Source organism: Orbicella faveolata, unplaced genomic scaffold (assembly GCF_042242905.1).
Source record: "Orbicella faveolata isolate gen_17 unplaced genomic scaffold, um_ofav_v1 contig_2, whole genome shotgun sequence".
Classification (NCBI taxonomy): domain Eukaryota; kingdom Metazoa; phylum Cnidaria; class Anthozoa; order Scleractinia; family Merulinidae; genus Orbicella; species Orbicella faveolata.
This window is the reverse complement of record NW_028301547.1, coordinates 26,652,111-26,675,000: the sequence shown is the minus strand read 5'-3', so window position 1 is coordinate 26,675,000 and position 22,890 is coordinate 26,652,111. Positions and strand designations below refer to the sequence as shown.

Here is a 22,890-nt window from a genome sequence, read left to right as displayed (position 1 = left end):
ATGGTACCAGTGACGTTCCAGTTACAAGCGGCTACGTTCAGATGTCCAATGGTTGTATCCAAGGTTCCTATGTTGATATGCCCGTCAGGAGGAACGCAACGAAGATATTTGTGGAGCTCAACCGTGAAGGAAGCTATGCTGGTCTCTCTGAGTTGGAAATATTCATTGAAGGAAGAGAGGTTTGGGAAAGGTTAGTATGACATGTCTTGCTTAAAGGAGCTACCGATCGGGAAAGCTCTTGTTGGTGTGTAAATGAAGTTTGCCGTTGACGTTTGCAATCCGGGCGCAATCCTCCTCTCGCAATCCTTAACTGTCCTCGTTCCTTTTTGTTTTATTTGTACCTTTTTTGTGAGTTGTTTTCTTCATATTTTAGTTAAGCATTATTTGAAGGCAGGAGTCAGCCAATGCATACCATACATCCCAAAATTACTTCATATAACGTGATGCAGCTCTGGTAAATTCACTTACAATGTCTTCTCACAAGAAGTTTCTTATCGTTCAGTGTTATAGCAGGTTTTCCCATTGTTAAAAATCTCTTGTTCGGGCTCTGCAAAGTCTCCAACGATCCCACAAGCTCTCTGCTTCTAAAAGCCATTCAGCAAAGTGCTTTTTGCCTGATACAAAGGCTAAGGAACTACACTAGTGTAAAAGTGTCATATCTATTCTGCGCAAGTAATAAAAGGAAACCCTGTAAGTAATCAGGATAAAACCTCGTTTTGTGAGCGTAGCTTGAACTCATCTACTCGCGCGAGGTACCATTACCAAAAGAAATACATTATCTAGCTTTGAGAGTGGACGCAAAATTCTCATATTTTCCATCATTAAACCCCGTCACTGCCTCATTTGAATACTCTTCCTGCGGGGAATGAAAAGTTAACGCCCCAATGGGTGTTATATGACCCAAGTAAAGCACAATTGCTTCATAAAGTGAAATGAGCAGCGCAAGCGTTTTGTAAAGACTATATCGGTTTTGAAATTCTCTCTCATTTTTTACACAATACTTCTATCCAGGTACAAGCATAGGAGTTATGATGGAGCCAAAACCTGGATAGAGCCAGCGGCTGGCACCAATGTGCACAGATTCAATGAAGTGCACATCCGGGGATCTGCTCAACTCGCTGTAATGCCGCTGAATGGTTTGCGGGCCCCAGTACATTTTCATGCTGACCGACTCTACGGAGATAAGAGTGGATTCCTTCATGTAGGGTACCATCAAAATTTCTCTGTGGCTGTCACCGACCCTGACATTCCGTTTGGTTTGCGCGTTTATGAAAATGGAAGCATGATGTTGCCGAGACGTGCTTTCTTGCAAACAGTCAGCTTCAAATCGTCAGGAAAGGTGTGTATTCTCTCTACTCTCCCAAGTTCTACCCAGACCATAAGTTTCAATGAGACTGGGTAGTACGTAGCATGCCAGAACTTATTAAGGAGCTTAAGCAAACCACGGCGACGACGGCAACGAGAACGTCACCAAACAAAAGGTTTAATGAGCAGAACAATAGCTGTGCATGTGCGTTATAAGTCTTCGTTCATTTTGCTGTCCTCTGCAAAACACCAACTTGAAATGACTAAGTTCTGCGTACTGGCTGAGGAACGCGAATGACGACGGCTAATTTGTCGTGTTTCCGTTTCAAATTGAACGCTGTCTTTGCATATTTAACCAGAGCATATTTTCGGAGCCATTGGCGTACCGAGCAGATCTAGACTGTTGCAAATCTCGCTGTAATAAGAATAATAAGTTATAAATATAAATTCATTTTTTGTTAGGCCTCGTCCTAGGCGTCGCCTTCGTCATTGTTTAAGCTCCCTATTGTTGAAGGCAGCGTGGCCGAGTGTTTTAGGGCGTTGGATTTGAAATTTGGAAGTCCCTGGTTCAAATCCTTCTCGCCATCTGGATTTGTTCTCCATTGCGTTGTGTAAATAGCCAACTGGTCAGCCTCCCACCAGTTGGGATTCTTAATAGTTTACGTTCTGTTTGCAATATTTGGTTATTTATTTACAGTTTTCCTAATTAGCACAACTGTGCTAAATAAATTCGACAGTTATACAAAGTTATTGCATCGTTTCCGTGGACAGCATGCGCAAGATGGCGTTACGTAGTTTGCTTAATTAAGCTGACTTAAGGTGATTTCCAAAATGAATTGTCGAGGCCAGTTAATTCTCGTCTTTCCTGTTATAATAATATTGTTTTTTAAGCAAACCTTATGTCTGATGTACGTTTTTAGTAAAGACTGGTAATTTTATACGTGGAAACAACTCCTTGATTTGTGACCAGGGATGGGCGCAGTAGTGAGAGCGCTCGCCTCACACCAATTAATATTGTAGCCCGGTTTCGATTCGGGCCCGTTGTCATATGTGGGTTGAGTTTGTTGTTAGTTCTCGCTTGCTCCGAGGGTTTGTTTTTTTGGGTTCTCCGGTTTTCCTCCCTCCACAAAAACCAACATCTCCAAATTCCAATTCGACCAAGATAGGGGACCCGCGTGGAAACCAACTAAGGCTGATATGGCTTCCTCTCTAAAGATGATAATTTACTTTAATATATAAATATATGAGTGCTGTGTTGCTGTAGGAATAAAAGCTTCTGCATTCATGTAAATGATCTAGATCCAGAAGTGCTTGCGCGCGTACCTATCTGTAATTACGTGTGCGGCGTTGTTCTTCGATATAGTAAAGAAGTATTTACTGTTCAACGACAAATACCTGTTATTGCATGTTTCCATATTTCTTGTAGATCTGGGGCGTACAAGACTTGTTTGTGTTCGATCGTGGGTCATTCTACTCCGACTCAAACTCCAGCCTTGGCAGGGACACCTCTCCCGGAGAGTACTCAGTCCAGTCCCTTCACGTTCAGGACAGAGGAGTGTTTGAACTGAATTCCTTTGACAAGAAATTGACCAGCCAGTTGTCTCTCACAAACTTGACGGTAAAGAAAATCATGCTCCTTTATATTTTATCTCTCAGTTACTACGCGCTCTGATTGGTCAATTTAGCGGGCCTTATTCTACTGTACGGCCCGCTAAAATTTAAAGCCGCTTTTGTTGCCAAAATGCTTCGTGATTTATATCGCCAAGTGTTCATAACTTTTACAGCAAGTAAACGTTTCAAACTTTCTTTTACTTTAAATTGTGAATTAAAACGTGCTAACGACTTAATTAACGATTTCAAATTGACTCGTTTTGCTTTCGACATCCGTCAGAAATTTGAACCGTTTTGCGAGAATAGAAATCGTTCCCGAACCCGTCAGACACACAGTAGAGTTATAATAAGTAACTTATTAACCACGTCTTTTCGGTCCGTACTGTAAGTTACGGATCCTCGTTTTTCGCCCTTCGATTTACGGCCCGCGCGCTTCGCCCTTAGGCCTAAGTCGAAGGGGAAAATACTCGGTTCGTAACTTACAGTACAGACCTCGAGCTCGGTTGGTAAGAAGTATATGTAAGTGGATCCTAGTGCTTACGTCCAAAATGGCCTCCGACGTGCTTGATCAAGTCACATGAAAGTTGTATAATTTCAAACCTTCTTAATGTTTTTTCTTACTAGATTTTTGGCGGAGGCCACTTCAAGTCAAACAATAAATTGAACATTGTGGTTAAACATCTGTTAAGAATAAATTCCGGAGGAAGACTGAGTCATAATCACGCTGGGTACATTACTAAGGAGGGAAGGCCTGGAAATGAGTTTGAACCATCTGAAGGAGCAGGCCAGGGAACTGGTAACGTGTATGGAGCGAGTGGTGCTGGCTACGCCGGAACTGGTGGAAGAGGAAGTGGGACGAATCACGTGGGCCAGTTTTACGGAGATTATAGAAAACCTTTTGATTACGGGAGTGCAGGAGGCTTCGGGTTACATTATGGTAATACGATATAAAAAATTCATATGTTTTTAGACCGAGTGGCGATTTTCTAAAATTTACTCCAGGTACCATCCAATTACAGCTGGCATTATTGTGGCCTTGGAATGAGGACCAACTGAAATTCTCCTAATATGAAGCACGTAAAGGTTACGATTATGTCAGATCTGATTACGACAATATCATTGTTCATCTCTAGGTGGCCTGTATTATGGAGATTACAGCACGAGCACAGTGGACCCCTATAAAAACCTCATCACCCGAAGTGGACTGGGAGGACAAGGAGGTGGGGCAATAAAGATTGTGACGCGCCACTTGATTCTTGATGGACACCTGTCAGCAGATGGAGAAGACGGTCCTCCCCCTAGCACGGCTGGAGGAGGCAGCGGAGGAAGCATCTGGATCGACTGTGAAGAGCTGGATGGCTACGGAACGATCAGTGCCAGGGGGGGTGCTGGGTCTCCGCAGGGAGGAGGGGGATCAGGTGGCCGCATTGCTATTTATCACGCTTTCATGCTCAATTTCAACGGCACGCTTTCCGCCAAAGGTGGTGACAGTGTCGTTGAACCAGGTGCTGCTGGAACCGTGTTCCTTGAGACTCGAAACGACAGCATAGTGGAGTACAGAGTTTTGAAGATCAATAACTATGGATTGGCCTACCCTTGGGCTGTTAATAAGTTGCAAGGGAGACTTCGACATCTTATGAAGGGAATCTATAGCGATACAAGATACATTGGAGCTGTCACTTGGCTGCACGAGGCGGACAATTACACCCTCGACGAGTTCCATCTCCATGGAAACTCACACGTGGCTCTGTATGGGAACGCATCACGTGAGAATGTCACCCTGTATGCTCATACTCTCCGTGGCGATCGGAGTGGCGTGCTTCACATTGGTCGCCTTCAGTCTGTAGTGTTTAAATTCGTCGATCTTTATTTTCCGATTAATACACTAGTGTACTTCAACGCGTCTTTAGAGGTTCCGCGGCGGTTATCACTGCGGGAGGTTTACATGGAAATCAATGGAACTCTTGCGGACTCCGATGACTACACCATCGATAGAGATGGGAAGCTGTTTCTATGGTCTGGTGGCAATTCTCTCGGAGAAGAGCTGGGCCACTTCCGGTTCATCAACATGTCAATCAAGTCGCTTGGTCTGCTGCACACCACAAAACTGCCGGGGCATGGTCCTGTGAGTCTGCACATGACACGATTTGTGGTAAACGCTGGCGGGCTGGCCAGTGTCGACGACTTTTTTTTGGACTCAGAGAACGCCACAATCGATGTTGCTGGTAAACTTCATTTTTATTTTTGCTAATATTAAATTAAAGCATGCATACATGTACTTGCTTTTCTATGGTTTTGCGTGTGCCAGGATTTAGGGAGAGTACATAATATTTGTGAACTTACAGCCTAATAAAATGCGAAAACCGTAACTTATTATGGTTTAGCTCGGACGACTTTTCCTGCGCTTTCAACCAAGCGTCATTGATGTGATTGTAGCGTGCTGTGATTGGCGTATTACAATCTTTATGTCGTGATCTGTGACGAACTTCCTTCAGTCTCTCTCAGATTTTGCGCAAACCCTCAAATAGATTGCAGTAGGTGGGACTTCCTTTTTCTTTCCGAAGTCTACCCTGTTTTTTTTTCTGTATTATATTTCGTGCCTTTACCATTTTCTCACAAACTTTGGCCTGGAAAAGGATAATCTTTCATCAAAGTACATTTATTGTCAATCAGATTCAACCTTTGATCCGTAGCCGTGAGCTCAGAATCTCTGACTTCTAAAAACCAGTTAAAGCAAATGTAATTAAGTAGACTGATAATTAGATAGATGTTTATCAGTTGTTTGTAGAAATGTTTTTATATGTCACGAATAGTGAAAAACAAAATTATATCAAGAGAAGTTTAGAAAATATATGCAAAGCAATTAGGAAAATCTCTGTGGTAATCTAAATTATTCGTTCCGCAATCAGGTGAGGTGTCAGCGGACTTCAGAGGACACGGCGCCGAACAAGGACCGGGAGCTGGTCTTCGGCAGACTTCCTACAACACTGGTGCCGGAGGTGGGGGCCACGGGGGTCGAGGTGGACGGGGATCAGCCGGTCTCCAAACCTCTTACTCATACGACTCTATATATGAGCCCACACAGTACGGAAGTGGTGGTGGCAACGGCCTGTACGGCTGGGTTGGAGGACGAGGAGGCGGTCGCATTGTTTTTGAGATCTCGGAAATGCTACGACTCGAGGGACTTGTGCATGCCAATGGTGGGCCTGGAAGTGGAAATTTCAATGGGAGCGGCGGGGGTGCCGGGGGTAGCATTGTTATCCGCGCGTTGAATTTTGACGGTGAAGGCACCGTGTCGGTCAATGGCGGATCGGGCTTTTCGAGCCACGCGCCTCATGCAGGCGGTGGCGCTGGCGGACGCATTGCTGTTTATTACAATGGAAATTACACCTTCATCGGATCCTTCCAGAGCTATGGGGGAACCAGTCAGGCAGAGTGGGGCGGAGCTGGAACTGTGTACGTGGAAAACAATCGAAACGCTAGTCGACCCTACCGCATTCTTCGAATTGACAACAGAGTATCCCTTAATGGACCATCAAGGCTTCAAGAGATACAAGAGCTGAAACTGGCCGGGAACAAAGCTGATTATCCATATTACATGACATCATACCGAGCCCCAAACGGAATTGTTTTAAGCACAACAGGAACACCTTATTGTTATAGAACTGTCTCTCACGACTCTCGACAGTGTGAAACTGGCAACCCGATGCTGACAAATCTGTTTCTGACAACGTCCGATCACTATTACACTCAGGATTCAAACCCCGTTGTGACATATCTCTTTCCGCTGCCGTTGTACTTAGAGTACTTGTTGGTTTATCCTTATTGCCATTCGTGGTTTTGGACTAAATATCACGTACGCATTTACCTCAGTAACGCTGAAGTTGCTGGATCCAGTGACTGGATCAACCCTACATATTGCCTGCAAGGACAGCCGGGCAGAATGGATGTTGGACTGACTGTTGATAAGGTAAGTAATTGATCAAACACGAAAGACCGTGTTTTACCACATTTCCAAACACCAACAAGAGAGTTGAAAATACGACGCGCATCGAAGTATTTTTGACGAACTTTGAGGTGTTTTTAAATGTGGTTAAACACTGTCTTGAGTGTTTGATGTATCTTCTCAATCGAAACTAAAACTAACTACAAAACGGAGAAATAGTATCGCAAAAAATCTCTGCTAATTAAGAACAGATATCCGAACACCGACACGGTCTTTATTTGCTTTGTTCAAACTCGATGAATTATTAATGAGTTTGAGAGGTGACTTTCTTAATATCCGTTAAGGAGCAAGTGTCGCGTAAACTCATTGCAGAGAAGTAACCTAACTCGAAGTTACAAGGAAACTTGTGGACACGCTTATAATTATGTAGCAACCTTTTGGACAGGGTCCTTCCATGCACTTATATAATGGTCAACAAGCGCCTGATGGACATTTTTTGTGAAACGTTGAGTCGTTTTTGGTCATCATGCGTCATCGTATTTTTGGTACGCCTTCGGCGGCACATCAGGCGAGTTTGATGGTTCGTATTTGATGTGCCGCCGAAGCGTACCTTAGTTCGGCCATAAAAACTGCGCTATCAGGTCAGTGATTTGATTTCGCTGGGTATCTTGACAGTAGCCAATGCTAGATTTTAGTCCATTGAAGGATTCCTCCACAACAGGTTACCTCAATAGTCGTGCGGAGAACCTCTGTGTGATTGATTTAAGTGCCTTGCCCGCGAACAGGCTTAGACAGAGGCCTAAGCTTAAACCACTGGCTTGAATTACCGCTATGAATTACGGGGGGAGGTGGATATTAATGAAATTCTTCATTATATCATTATTTCTCGTTATTTTCTTCAAATCCACCAATCCCCCATTCCTTTCTTCTCCATGATAGTGATCTTAAAAATCATCCAAGAATTCCTTGTAGCCTTTCACTTCAAACCTTTATTGTACTTTTAAATTTATAAATTATCGAGCAGAAGACGAGAGAATACCGCTTAAACTTATGTAAAACGTGGCGTTCAGGTGTACTTTTTGGTTTGTTATTATCTCTTTTGTTTTTTTCTTCCTAAGTAAACTAATATTTTCGGGTTTCCTTTAATTTAAAGGTAATTTTGTGCGTGGCCAAAATGACTCAAAATACCGTGATTGAGCTCCTTCAAGCCATCGCACCGTCCTTCGAACTAACTTGTCTCCATGTATTAACATGTCTCCGTTTGATTTCCAGGTTGTTCTGAGTCTCCAGAAAACCAGGACGAATTCTTCTCTTAGTCTCGTGAGGTTCTTCGTTCGAGAAAATCCTTCGACCACACACCAAACGCCACATTACACTAGCCCCAGTACCTCGTGGATCATAAGTGAGGACGAACAGACCAAAGAACATGACTTCAATGAGGTATATATTCTTAGTATTCCTTGGATTGATATCAAAGTTAACGCCATCTTTTAGGTGAACCTTGTGTTGGGTACCGCCACACATGTGCGCCACGACAGACCACTGACTATGGTACTGACCTAAGAAACACTTGCGTTCTTCTTGTTAACATGCAGTTAACTGCATTGAAATGTTTTACTTAAATGTAAATGAGTTCCAATCCCTGGGTAATAAGTTTAAAAAGGTATGTACTTACGACTGCATCTGTATAGTTTTTGAAGTCGCATGTCGCATTGCATTGCCATTATGTGTCGAAGTATCTTCTCGCGTGACAAAACTTCTTTTTAACACTCTGGCCAGGTTGCTCGAGAACCAGTTGACACTAATGTTTGATTAAACCGACTATTATTTCATCCGTTGTTGCCGTAATTTCCCTCTATGCCTATGCTCGTTTCTCACTAGTTAGTTTTTTGGTAATGTGTTTTTGTCCATTGTCTCTGTTAAGCTGCAAATTATGGGCCAAGGAAGCCTGTCGATATCTGGGAATAACGTGAAAATGAGCGTGGACAAAATTGTTGGCGACAGCAGTGGTATCCTAACCGTGCGCCCCACCCAGATCGTCCATATGAGGGGCTCGGAGGGACACCTTCCATTCTCGCTCCTGTCACAAAAAGGTTCCAATGTGACCTTTCCCAGCAGTATGAACTGTCGTGGAGTTGAGGTTGCGATGCGAGGTGTGATGGGAGAAATGACGAATCTTACTGTTGGACCGCAATGTCGGTTTATTCTTGAGAACTCCACTGAAACGGAATTCGCCTTAGATCACGTGGTTGTGCAGACGGACGGTTACATGGCGGCTACCAGAGAAGACAGACAAGATGTGCGGATGATTGGAAAAACGTTTGACATTAGAGGGGGAGCTAAGGTCAGTAGATTGTGCATTGAATAGAACATTTAACAGTTGTCTGTTCAGTGACCTGAGGCCCGTTTCTCGAAGGTCCCGAAAAGTTTTCGCACCCGGAAAGGCGTAGCAAAACCTGAAACCTTATGATTACAGAGCTGTTTTATTCACGTATTATTAATATGAACAGAGGTTCTCTTCATACGAGGAGTTTCGGGCGTGTATACCTCTCGGTTTTTAGATAGAGATTATCCAGAATGGGCTTTGCGGACCCGAAAAGTTTCCGCCACTTTCGAGAAACGGGCTCCTGGCCTTTGAATGACAGCGAGGCTGCAGGTGCCCTTGTTTCGATAAAGACCTCACTGCTTTTGTTGTGTAAATCAAGTTGTTCTAATGCTAATAAGTTGGCATTTAAATGGAAAAGTAGACAGGTCTGTATCAAAGCAAGGTCACCTCCAGCCTCGCTTGCCTCCGTAAAATGGCCTGTTGTCTTGTTTGACGAATTCATCTCTGTAGATCTTACTGTTTCTGATGAGCATACTGTCGAAAGATGCCTATTGCCTCTGTATTTAAAGGTCTTCGTCCGAAACCATTCATATGAGAACATGTTTCATTTGAACGTCTGTCTTCATTCAAATCACACTCGTTTTTGTTTGCACGAGGATCCCTTCTGAAACAGATGCAAAAGACCACGTAATGGATTTCGAGTCATTATTCAATTTCCCTGATAATTCAGAGCCATCTGACAATTTGGAATAGAAAATAAACAAGGCGACACCGAGGATTGAAACAGCTAATGTATAAACAGACCAGAACAATGAGTGTATGAACAGATCAGAACATCTAATGTATAAAACACCTTAGACATTGTTATAGCTTTAATGAACTAGTTAGCTTGTACAAATTACCTGATTTCCACATTGGTTTACCGTCTATAATTGTCAATCTCAGAGAACACATTTTTAATGCTCTTCACACTCACTTCGTGTGGAGGCGCGGTAGCCTCATGGTTCAAACGCTTCACGTAACTGAATATGCCCCAGCTAAAACTGGGGAATCTCCGAGTGATATTCCCCACTTTCAAAACTGACCGTGTTGCGAAAACGTTTTGAAGGATAATTGACACAATAGCCTCCATTTAGCGCAAAAATATGCTCGGATAAATATTTGTTCTTGGACATCATCTGTTTCTCAAAGCTTAAATTTTTCCTCAAGATATTCTCTCGGAAAACTGCTCGCTTCTCAGAACAGATAATTGTAATGTCCAGGGACAAATATCCGAGCATATTATATTTTCGCGCTAAATGGCATGGGGGCTATCGTTTATATACCATTACATTTTTATACGCATCATTAGCCTTGATACATAAGCTATTAGTATGAAATAGAGTCGAAATATTGAAACTTTCCTCATTGCAAGAACTTGGTTTAACAATGATAACAATCCTCCTTTTCGTCTAGTTTATTTTCAAAGTCGTGCGTGTACTCCACGCCATGGGTAACAAGTATGCTTTGCTCCAAACATAATTGTACTTTCCATTTTATTGTTGACTTGTAGTGGTCCTAGCATGCGCAGTTAAACGTATCTGCTGTGGAGAACCTAAGAACGATTAACTGGTCGTTTTGAAGAGGTGGTCGAAGGTCTTAGGTTTCCGGAAGAAAAGGTGCACACGGGCTTGGGACGAAAACTCCAAGTCGTTATTAGACGTTTTACCAAGACTGAAGAGTTGTGCGTATTAATCTATTCTATTTTGATTTTTCTCAGATGGAGGCAAATAGTCTCACTTTAGACTACGTGAACATCACTGTGGAACCCTTCGCTTACCTCTCAGGTGATAGCCTTGTTGATGAAATTCCCGGATTACGTTACTATGGAGACGGGTGGGGTGGTGTCTCCGGCTCCTCTGGTGCAGGGCATGGCGGTCACGGAGGGCTGGGTAAAGGCCAGTCAAAGGTCGGTGTCTCATACGGGAAGTACAGAAGATCCACGACATTTGGAAGTACGGGCGGAGCCGAGGTTTTTCCGTTCACAGGCGGATTAGGTGGAGGCCGGTTTAAAATCATTGCTCACGATACGTTAGTAGTTGATGGAGTATTATCCTCTAAAGGGGGAGCTGCACGGGCTTCTCGCAGCGGCGGTGGAAGTGGAGGGAGTATTCTAGCGTACACATCAAGATTACATGGCGACGGAGAATTTGACGTCTCCGGTGGCGACGGGGACAGCTCAACCGGGTATTACGGAGGTGGAGGTGGGGGTGGTCGTGTTTGCTTGTACTATCGCGAGAACCACTTCCTGGGTCGGTTTCTCGGTGCAGGGGGCACCAGTCCGTACGAACCCGGTGGTCCAGGTACAGTGTTTCTAGAGAATGTGCCCGGAATGAACGCTACCTATGGGCACGACCGTATCGACGAAGCAGCACACGCGGAAAGAATAATTCTGGATGAAGACGTTATCAACGGGACACGGTGGACTCGAAACAGAACTTTGTACCTAAACGGGCTGGGTCGAAAACCTTTAATTCCCGACGCCAATCTTGGCGCAAGCTACAGTGACTTCAGTCACAGTGGATCAAGCAGGGCGTGGCTCACATTGGATGATAAGGATCTGGAAACAAACGGAACTGATGTTGAACTGGACGAGTTGCAACTTTACGGTGGAGCGCAGCTAGCCATCATAAATCCGACAAGCACCAAAGCGCATATCTCAATCGTGATTGGTCAAATGGAAGGAGATAGAACCGGGAGAATCCATTTGGGCTACAACCAGACTTTCCTCTCCCTCCAGTCGTACCTCCCCATGGACATGATCATTTACCAGGGGGGATTAACAACAATGCAGGGAGAACTGCTTGTTGCCGGGGTTACGGTCGAGGTTGATGGTGTTTTGAGAAGATGCCAGAACATTACAGTAGTTGATGATGGTCTTATTCGAATGAAGGAGATGTATGATACAGAGGGAAAGCCGACCAAGGTAAGTGAAATGAGTAGCCCTTGATGCCGTTACAATGATCCTTCACATAACAACTTCCTCAAGATTTATCAGGCTTCTAAGAAGTTTTTTTTTGGCTTTTGGCAACAAAAATGCTTGCGAACTGATTGTAAACGAGTTAAAAGGTTACAAAGGTTTGAGAAAGTGATTCAATTACACCAACAGGCCGACATCAGTATGTCAATACCTTTACTAATTGAATTAGAAGTTGATTTTACATAAAAAACAGTTTCCTCTGATTGGTTAGTTCATGAGTCCAACAACTATAAATCTTGAGTAGAAAGTATGTATTAAAATCGCCAAAGTCTGCTCGTGTTAATTGGGTGGTCGCTATAAAGGGGTTCCTAAATAAGAACCGAACTGACCGTGCTTATTTGAGGTGTTAGGGAAATGTTGTACTGCACAGTGAAGCGTATTTAGTTATCTACTTCGGTTACAGACCAATAGCAATATACACTGTTACTAACATGTGATTTATCGTTCATTTCTAGACCTTTTATTTCGAGTCAATCAGCGTTCGAAACAAGGGCACCATGACGGTGACCAATCAGGAAAGAGTTCGTGAATTCCGTGGGACATCTATGCATGTGTTCGGCGGAGGAACGTTTACAGCAGTTAATCTTCATGTGCACGTCCTGAATTTTACCATCGATGCTTTAGCTACCGTCCATGCAACTTTAAAGGGACAGAGCTTTGTTTACGATGGTATGTTTACTTCGGTCTAGTAATCTGGTATTGTATCGAAATGTATTATGTTGCCTTTATATGAAAAGCTCTCTTTAGCGGGTAATCTTTCACCTCTTGACCCTAACCAAGCTCGTACTCTTTTCGTGTCCTGTTTTCCTGTCGTGACTTAATGACGAAGCGCGCGAAGTCTAAAAATAAAGTGTAAATTATTGGAACCTCGTGAGAGTCAGACATCATAAGAGTGTTCTGAGAGAAATAGGAGGAAAATGAACGCCAAATTTTCATTTTAAAAATTGTTTTAGGAACACTTGTTTACGCGCTTGGAAGAGCTTCAAATCTTCCACCATTCCGTTTTGTTTGTCTGAGTTTGTCTGAGTTATAACGTCATTCGCGCGCTTGGCTATTATTGTAGGAAATGCTCTTTTGAGAAAACGTTCTAACATATAGTTGACGACTTCGCCAAAATCGCTGTAGATAGCAAGTGAACAGAGATAATTTCTGATAAACGTGTCATAAAAGTCATAATTCTCAGCGACCAGGGAGGGGTGGTAGGGTTACTTCTGATGAACTAGTTGCCTCAAGCCACAGCAAAAAAAAAAGAGCTAAGTGTTACTTACGGGCTAGCGGCTCATCTTTGGCAACTTTGCTATCTTTCTAATTATTTTGATTGTCGCGATTGACTTTACAGGTAAGGGTCCTGGTGCAAACTCTCCGTCCCCAGGCTTTGCCGGAGGATCAGGTGGAGGTCACGGGGGACTGGGCGGACGTGCTGCGAGTCAAGTGACCACGGGAGCTTCATATGGGTCACTAAAACAACCCAATGACTTTGGTGAGTTTGAGTGATGTTTCACATGAGCTTAGTTGCTTAACTTTAGGGTTGTCCAGATTTCTGTTAAGCGTGTTAGCGACGTGTCGATGATTTTCTTTATTCTTGGTTCCTCCGCTTGAAATATATCACTTTTGTAAGAAGGAAGTAGATCTTTCCTATTCTTGGCCAAGTGACTGCAATCAATGTCCCTTTTACGTCCAAACGATTGATGTTATTCTCTTCGAGTCATTTTCAAACAACATTCGAAGATCATAATTTAAATTACACGAGGTTTCCCGCCTTTGTCGCCATTACACGTCTTCTCGCACTAACCGCCGGCTACGTTCATTTCCTTACTTACCGCGTTTGTTTTCCGATAGTTTTATATTTTCTTGCGCTTGCCACTGGTTTACTTATTTTCTTGCCCGTGCCGCCGGTTCCATATTTTCCCGTGCTTGCCGCTGGTTACCAGATTTCCCGTGCTTGCCGCCTGTCATCCATTTTCCTGCGCTTATCGGCGGGTATATGTTGTTACGTCAAGCTCTGATTGGCTTATGGCACCATTAGTGTCGTTATGATTGTGATAACCTTCGTGTGGGTATCATGAAAATCGTTAATTAATCGAGTAAACTGATTAATGGTGATGTTTGATCAACAGGCAGCAGTGGTGGCAAGGGAAGCGGTGGTGGGCACGGAGGCCGAGGTGGTGGTATTTTATTCCTCAACATCAGCGACACATTGGACATAGAGGGAACGCTGAGTGCTGATGGCGACAACTATGTTGGTTCATACGCTGGGGGAGGTAGTGGTGGAAGTATTCTTATTAGAACTGTTACATTGGAAGGAAGTGGGACTGTGCAGGTTAGTTCAATTAGCTGCTCAAACCTGAGCAAGCCTGAGCAAGTCACTTGCAATTGGAAGCAATGTTGTGCATAATTAGTGGCGCCACTTAATTATATCCTCGACTGCAAACTTAACCGGTTTTTGTTCTAAGTTATCACAGGCTGTGTAAATGAAATATTTATGTGGCCGGGCGTGTTTACAATACGGAAACTGAGAAGGCTTTTGTAACATGAAAAATTGTTTTGGTTGTTTCTGTTACGTTGAATCATCTAAACCTTATAACGATTAAATCTGTTGTCAGTGTCTTGGACTCGAAATACCTGACGTCTGGCTCTGGTCACCTGACCCCTAGCAGTTTGTCGTTTACGGTGAGCGGTGATCTCAAGTATCTAATTGTAATATAGCGTTGGTGCCTTACGACTACATTTTAAAAAAAGTGATAAGAACGAGCGGAGTGTGACGGCTCTCTATGAAAGATAAGATTAAATCATATGACCATAGAAAATTTGTCTGAAAAGTATTGTGGGAAAAGTGAGCTTTGTTTTATTCATGTCTCGTAGAATGGTTCTCAACTGGGTGTCGTAAAACCAAACCCAAACTAATTACTAACCTACTCAGCCAGTCTCAGACCGTATTTAAAACAAAACCAAAACCAAAGTAATTGTCCGATTACTTTCGACACTCAATTGAAAACCGCTCTATTGTATGTTATTGTGTGCACGTCTTATTTTCACATTAGATGTGTCCATGGTAGCGGTCTGTTTTTGTGTACACTAAAGTGCTGTTTGTTTTTGTACTGCAGGCAAATGGTGGCAGTGGATATAGAGACCCATCTAGAGGAGGGGGAGGTGGCGCTGGTGGCAGAGTCGCCTTGTACTACCAGGGAGGATTCTTTGATGGCTTCTTAGAAGCTGCTGGCGGGATTGGTGACGTAGAGAATGGTGCAGCTGGAACTGTGTACGTGGAAAAAGCAAGGAATAATTCTGACCGTCCATATCGAACACTGAAGGTGGATAACAAGGGTCGATCACCGCTCACTGAACGAATCAATCAGGTACACAACGATTTTTAGTATTATTTTAGAAGAGCTCACTCACGTTTTTGTTTAGTTATTTTGGCCACGTATAAAATTACCTTTAAATTAAATGAAACCTGAAAAGAGTAGTTCACTAAGGATAGAAAAACACCAAAGAGATAATAATAAACCATGAAGAAACAAGGAGGGTTAAGGATGGAGAAGATTAACACGAATTACAAACGAGTATCTTGAAAAATTCAGGCTAAATTTTTTAAGATGTACGTATGCTTCTTTAAGTGCGTTATTACTTTTTCCACACATCAGCTTGAGAACTTGGCAGGTATTCTGTAAAAGATATCGTCGCGTTCACGCAATGGTTTAACTCGCCATGTTCGTGTTGACTTCTAAGAGAGTAATTTTGGTTTTGTGTTGTTGATCATGTCGATGATAGGGTTGGCGTGTAAAGGTGTGGTTAAATTCCTACGGTTTTGGCCCCTACCCTTGGTGAATTAACCGCCGTTTTTGGATAACCAGCGAATAACTTACTCATCGACGTTTCACACGTTCGTCTTACGGAGCAAGCAGAAAATAATGAGCTAAAACACGTTGTCCTTTCTTCAGTGTAAAAGGCTAACGCAATGATTGCCTTAAGGGTAGGCTTCCTTTTCCGTTCTTCCCGTCAAAAGAGCAGGGGGAGGGTAGGAGCGGGGTCACATCTGGTCGGCCCTACAAGATCTTCAAACAACAGGTTGCTTGATGAGCCTAGAGCAAATCTTAAAACGTATGGTGAAAGTGCTTTTTTCGTGGCGGCACCAAGGCTCTGGAACCCACTATCTCTCCAGATCAGACTTTCATCATCAGAGGCAGTTTTTAAGGCTAATCTTAAGACTTATCTTTTTAAACGTGCATTTGATTTGGATTAGGATTTTAATTTTAGGATTTTAAACTTAGGATTTTAATTTTAGAGTATTGTAAAGCGCCATGGACAATTAGTGGAAATTGGCGCTATATAAATGTATATTTATTTGTTTTATTTATTTATTTATTTATTAATTTATCTTCACCGTACTATTAGGGAGAAACGCTAATTAAGCGGCCAAATATTAAGGAGTCTTCATATTGCCTCTTGCAACTCATGATTCTACAACCTGATAGATTTTTTTCTTATACTACAGGTTGAAGAGATAAAACTTTATCCAGGATCTATGTTACATAGCTACTCGACGGTCTACACCAGCATAAGCGGACTGAGGCTTTCATCCAGTGGCGTCACGCAGTCCTACCATGAGGGGTCCAACCCTAACCCTCATTACTACTCCCTGTCACGGTTGTGTGACGGAAATCTTAAGAATGCTTACATAGTGACATCTTCCTACACGAATGTGGTGATCACTGTCAGCCTACCAAGGAACATGTTCATTCATCACATAAGAATTTATCCTGTATGTAGTACATACATGTTATTTTACCGGCCGGAAAGTCCGTATGGAAAAATCTGTACCCGAGATCTTGAGTACGACTCGAGGGCACAGCTTTTCCCATTGTGGACCGACCAAGGTCGGCAAATAACGTGTTTTTTGACTCTGTGTTGACTGTTTATATTTTACGTTGTTTTACGTTTTAACAAAAGGCTTGAAAAGTTTCCAAAGCTGGAAATCTCGGAGCGATCCGTAACCAGGGTCCGGATGGGAAAATCTAGACCGCAGGAGCGCGGGCGATTAGCTTATCAGATTCAAGGATTTTGGATTCCGGGCCGCTGAGAAGCTGGAGAAAAAATAAACACTCCTCTGTCCTTAGCAATTTTGTTTACCTCTTAAGGCTTTTCGCGTTATATTGCTCTCTGTTATTTGCTTTTATTCCTTAACTTCTACGTTTGATTGACAATATAATTTCAGACATCATCAAACCATTGTTTAGAAAGTAAAGGAGATATTTTGTTGATATGTAGAGAAAATATTTGACAATCAGTCAAGGAAGTTGCGCTACCTTTTTACAACGAGCATTTTTCTGTTAATAAGAAAGCCGAGGCTAAGAAAGAACTAGCTAAAACATGCCCAAGGTAGAAACTTAGTTCTCATTTATTCAGAAAATAATTTAAGTTATGAACAGCGTTTGTAGCTTGATTACCTTGGGAGTGCACATTCTTGTAAAAGTTAAAATCGTTTCAGAGTATCTACTACGACACTATTTTACTTCCAACGTAGTAGAAGAGACATTTACGAAGTTAGTCGCCAAAAAATTAACAACATTGAGCCTTACTCCCTTCCCCCTCAGAAAGATAATTGTTATAGTACATTTAAGAGTTCAGTATCTGACTGAAGGATATACAGTCCCGTTGAGACGGACTTGCTTTATTTGTTTCCTTTCAGTATTGCCATCAAGACTACCGCGTCAGTTTCCAGCTGACTGCAAAGCACGCTACCCTGGGAACCAAAGGTCCCAGATCATTTGCAGGCTGTTATGATACTTCTGTTTACAATGATGTATTCATTGAAGACACCATTTCGGAGTTTACATTAACCTTGACGCGGCTTGAATCCCACGTTGCCTTGAGCGAGGTTAAGGTCTTCGTCGGACGCGAAACCTCGTCTTTTCATGCGACCACTCTCGAACAAGACAGCTCGAGGACGTGGCTGGTGTTCAACGATCCCAGACTAACGACATTCGAAGTTGACGAGCTAGATATCCGCGGACACGCTCACCTCGGCGTTCAGAACAAAGCTGGTAGTGTAGAGCTCTTGGTGAATGAGTACAAGGGAGATTTTACTGCTACACTTCAAGTGGGTGGAGCACAGAGTGTCTTTCTGAACGCTAGCGCCAACTCGGTGATTCCTTTCACACTGAGAACGTACCAGGTGAAAGTTTATTTCACGTAACTCGTATGACATTTTCTGTTTGTTTGGTTATTTTAAGCCATATGTGTATTGCTTATTTGGCGCCGGCTTCTTTCAGGTCATCTTATAGGAACTATATCAGATTTCCTGTCTTGCCTAACAAGTACGTTCGCTAGCTTACGAGGAGCATCTCCTGTTTGGGCCGGGGCGCGAGTCGTGAAACATAGGCTATACTTCCCAAGTTCGTGATTTGTAATCCGTCTAAAACATCCTCAATCTTAACCACCTTCATCGTCTTCTTTGGTGCTTTTCCACTGCGTGGAAAACCGTTGTTTTCATGTTTTCTTTGACATTTATAAAAATTAGTGTGTTCATCCCTTATAAACAGCATGTCCCCTTTAGGTCCCCTAAGTTCCCTTCCTCCTCTGGAGTTGAGAGGCGCCTTGACAAAAAAGGTGTCATTTTCAAGTATAAGAAAAGGGACATCAAGTTCTCAGGGCAGAAAGAAAAGTAGAAATCTACTTGACCAGTGGACCAGTAAATTTCATTTTTCACTTGCCCGACCACTTGCCCCCACTTAAATGTTATTTGGCGATGTGGTGGATTCCTAAGTAATCCATGCTTTCAACCTAATGGTTTACTAATCTAGCAGTCTTAAGTTTTGAAACAGCTTCTGATTTGACATTTTTATTCAGACTCACAAGACTACTGAGGCGAATTTCACTTTCCCCACTGGAGCTCACTGGGCCACTGAGCTTCTATTTTCACTTGGGCACGAGCAAAATTAACTTGACCCGGGCAATCGGACCCGGGTTTTTTCCTGCCCTGAGTTCTTATGCGTTATTTGCGTTGTTGTGAATGGAACACCTTCTAAATATATCTATAATTTGCAAACTGGGAGCGGCTCTCTTTTCTGTACGGTTGATTGTAACCAATCGTTTTTCTAATCATTTTAGGGGTCAAAAGTTTTCCTCCCACGTGAAGTGTATCTCCAAAAATCGTCTATTTACGCCGAGTCGGAGCTGGTTGGACTTGCAAACCTCATAATCTCACACGACAGTCGCTTTGATGTCACGCAAGACGCGCAGGTCAACTCTCCCTCGAAAGCAACCGTGCTATTGGATCGTATCACCATCCTAAACGGAGGAAAATTTTACCAGCGGACCACTGAGCCTGCAAAATTAACTGTAAACCTCACAGGGGAGATTATCATCAACGCAGGCGCATCAATGGATGTCAGCCAAGTTCATCTGCAGTCCCATAACATCTTCATTGACATTGGTGGTGTTCTCACGGCTCGAGGCCGAGGATTTGCCTCGATGAGTGGTCTTGGTGCAGGTCGTCAATCTGCTATTGCTTCTGGAGCTGGCCACGGAGGGGCTGGCGGAAGAAGCTCTAATCAGCCGCTGGTTGGCAAGGCGTACGGCTCGTTTGACCTGCCACTCAATTTTGGAAGTGGTGGAGGACGAGGGCATCAGGATTTGGTAAGACTGAGTCTTCAATTCTAGTTGAAATAGAAAGAAAACCACGGGCTTATTATAACCACTGTTCTTTCGACGTTTGTTGTTGCATCATGACATCCATGTTGAACAGGCCATTTCCGTGTTGGCTTTTGCCTCTGTGTCAAAACGAGTCTGTGCGAAACCATTCATAAGAAAATGTGTTCCGTCTACAGGTTCATTTCCATGTAAATCAAACTCATTATCATATGAAAGGTTTTGCACGAAGACTCGTTTTGAAACAGAGGCACAGGGTAACTCGGATATGGCTTATTTACTGACTTCCAATCTGAAGAATAAATTGATTAAATAAAACTCTGATTGGTAAAAACATTTAGGAGCAGATCCAAACCTACTTATCATGACTTGGTAAAACGTTTCTAGATAACACCGGATGTTTTGAGCGTTAACATGTTCTAACACGTGCTTCTGTAACAAAATCAGGGCTAACGCGTGGAAACTTAGCTCACCACTATTTGTGATACATCTCTACTATAGTACACGTGCATACCCTATAGTTAGTCTGGAAATCTCCTTGATTTTCGAGATTCGTTGTTTCATTGTTTTTGTGTCATTAGCCCGGCAGTTCAGGAGGTGGAGCCATCAAACTCAGTGCCTCACACATTGCTCAAGTTGATGGGCTCCTTGACGTGTCAGCAGAGAGAGCTGTCAATCCAGGCACCGGTGGAGGAAGTGGTGGCAGCGTCCTTATCCAGTCAACACTGTTTCTTGGTAAAGGCAAGATAATGGCAGATGGTGGTGAGGTTGCCCCTGCGTCGTTTGGAGATGCTGGTGGAGGGGCTGGTGGCCGCATTGCTGTGCATTACGAGAGTACAAGATTCGGGGGCGCGTTCTCAGCTCACGGTGGAGCGAGCCGGAGTGAAGCTGGGGGTCCTGGAACGGTTTTCCTGGCTAAAAACTCGACACACAAGACCATGATTATCGACAACAATGGCTATCGAGCAACCAAGCCGTATATATCGGATTACAGAGATATATCCAACGATGGTGGAAGAGCCTGGCTCCTTGCGGGTTTCATGGGCGAGTTTACTATCAATCTGTTACAGTTGCGCGGTGGAAGTCATTTTGCTATCTATCATCTCAATAACTTTGCGTTTACACTTAATGTAGAGCGACTTGAAGGTGACCTTGGCGGTATGATCCACGTGTCAGGGAGAGACAGGGTGTACATCAACTACGCTCCCAGGCTTTTCCCGTCAGGTTTCCACGTGTACAAGGGAGGATTTATTCATCTGCCTCGTGACGTTCTACTTAAAGACTTGTTTTATCCCAGGATTTCACTGGAAGGAATGATTAGCGGCATGGATAACTTGACGATCGGTGGAGGTGCAGAATTTGTAGTAACTGCTCAGGTACTTGAACATTCAACGACTTAAAAAGTGTTAAAAACGTGGACGTTAAATCTCAAAATTAATTCCTAGACCCTATCTAGTCAGTCAGTCAGTCAGTCAGTCCGTCCGTCCGTCCGTCCGTCCATCAGTCAGTCAGTCAGTCAGTCAGTCCGTCCGTCCGTCCGTCCATCAGTCAGTCAGTCAGTCAGTGAGCCAGTCAGACCATTTTGTTTTTCTTGCTACACTTTGATAGTTAATGCCATGATCTTCCCACCATTTTTAGGGTCATACAGAGGGCTTCAGTAAGAAGACCATCCACTTAAACTCCATGACCGTCATGAATGGCGCGAAGCTCACAGCCGCTGACACTGTCATAGACTCACCTACAGTCAACCTGTTGCTGAATGAGAGCTTGAGAGTGATGGCAGGGGGCCTGATACAAGGGAAATGGATTAACATCAGTGCTGGTGATATTGAGGTGGAGGCCTCTGGTAATATTAATGCAGAGAAACGAGGCTATGCGGCGAGAAGCGGACCCGGATTATCATCAGGTAGATCAACTGCTGTTGTTTATGTTTATTATATGTTCGCCATTTGCATATAGCGTGAAAATACTATGGCGCTTCTCACTGCTGCCCTTCTGTATCTACAGGATAATTTGCCTTTCGTTTCGTCTACTTTTCCATCAGAATTCATCTCTGTCAGAAAACGAGCGGTTCAGAACGGAAAGTGCGAAGTTATCAAGCTTCACGTAATGGCAGCAATACGGCTAATGTCTATGAGGCTGCGTAATAATAAATAGGTGAACGACAAAAACATCGTGTTCATGAAAAATAGTGATTTGGATATATTCAGTAAGTTATCCATGCACCTTGTTGCCCATCTGGACGGTCTGTTGGGAACGAATATGTTTATCTAGGTTATCCTCTTATCTAGAAGAGGAGAATGTTAATTAAATAAGCGATACATCTGGTTGAACTAGCGACAGATATTTCCATACCGTGGACGAGAAAGTCCATTCCTGTCCGCAGTGTTCCGTAGCGCGGTTTTCAGGAAGACCTTTGATTCAGACCTTCTTGCAACCCGATATCATTGTTCCTAAGCCATTATTATCCTCTTTACCATCGGTCGAGTCTTCTTGATGCTTATTCCTTACCGTTTCGAACTCTTTAAAGGTGTGTTTTGATTGTAAGGACGGAATTTTACCGTCTAGTAGAAAACCACGATATCGACGCCATGTTTGTTTTGGATGCTGCGATCAAAACCTAACGCTCTACTACCCCCTAGAATGTGCAAATGTCGAACAGAATAAGTACCAAAAACTTCTCTAGGGAGTGGAAAAAAGGCAATTTCTTAGTATTTTCAAAAGGCCACTTGCCTCAACTACCCTATGAGGGAGTTCACATGCTCCGTCATCCACCCCTACACGAAGGTTTCTGTTATGGTATGTCGTCATATTGTGTCCAAGTGGGAAAAATATTGACATCTGAAGGCCATGTTTTCGATCAGGAACTAGCATTTCGTTCACTTGAAGAACCTTTCCCAATATTCTAAACCCAATAGTGCTTTGTCCTTCGGACGTTGCGTTAATAAGGTGCATTTCTGGTTTCTTTCATTCATATTTAATTTATTTTCGTTGTTAGCCCGGTGGTTCTTGAAGTCATTCAGTTACTCCTTC

At 43.2% G+C, this 22,890-nt stretch overlaps 1 protein-coding gene across 1 annotated transcript in view; it reads left to right on the top strand.

Moving 5' to 3' along the window:
- LOC110049839 (uncharacterized) overlaps positions 1 to 22,890 on the top strand; it is a 116,880-nt gene that overhangs the window by 37,885 nt on the left and 56,105 nt on the right. Inside the window, exons 24-41 of the mRNA XM_089290559.1 lie at positions 1 to 190; positions 1,012 to 1,339; positions 2,732 to 2,923; positions 3,541 to 3,853; positions 4,050 to 5,141; positions 5,826 to 6,886; positions 8,135 to 8,302; positions 8,787 to 9,206; positions 10,948 to 12,153; positions 12,663 to 12,876; positions 13,547 to 13,687; positions 14,325 to 14,527; positions 15,312 to 15,563; positions 16,703 to 16,969; positions 17,897 to 18,382; positions 19,318 to 19,845; positions 20,439 to 21,233; positions 21,496 to 21,763. The exon at positions 1 to 190 is cut by the window's left edge and continues 13 nt beyond it. Coding sequence (XP_089146685.1) covers positions 1 to 190; positions 1,012 to 1,339; positions 2,732 to 2,923; positions 3,541 to 3,853; positions 4,050 to 5,141; positions 5,826 to 6,886; positions 8,135 to 8,302; positions 8,787 to 9,206; positions 10,948 to 12,153; positions 12,663 to 12,876; positions 13,547 to 13,687; positions 14,325 to 14,527; positions 15,312 to 15,563; positions 16,703 to 16,969; positions 17,897 to 18,382; positions 19,318 to 19,845; positions 20,439 to 21,233; positions 21,496 to 21,763 — 8,124 coding nt within the window. The remainder of the gene's footprint in view (positions 191 to 1,011; positions 1,340 to 2,731; positions 2,924 to 3,540; positions 3,854 to 4,049; positions 5,142 to 5,825; positions 6,887 to 8,134; positions 8,303 to 8,786; positions 9,207 to 10,947; positions 12,154 to 12,662; positions 12,877 to 13,546; positions 13,688 to 14,324; positions 14,528 to 15,311; positions 15,564 to 16,702; positions 16,970 to 17,896; positions 18,383 to 19,317; positions 19,846 to 20,438; positions 21,234 to 21,495; positions 21,764 to 22,890) is intronic.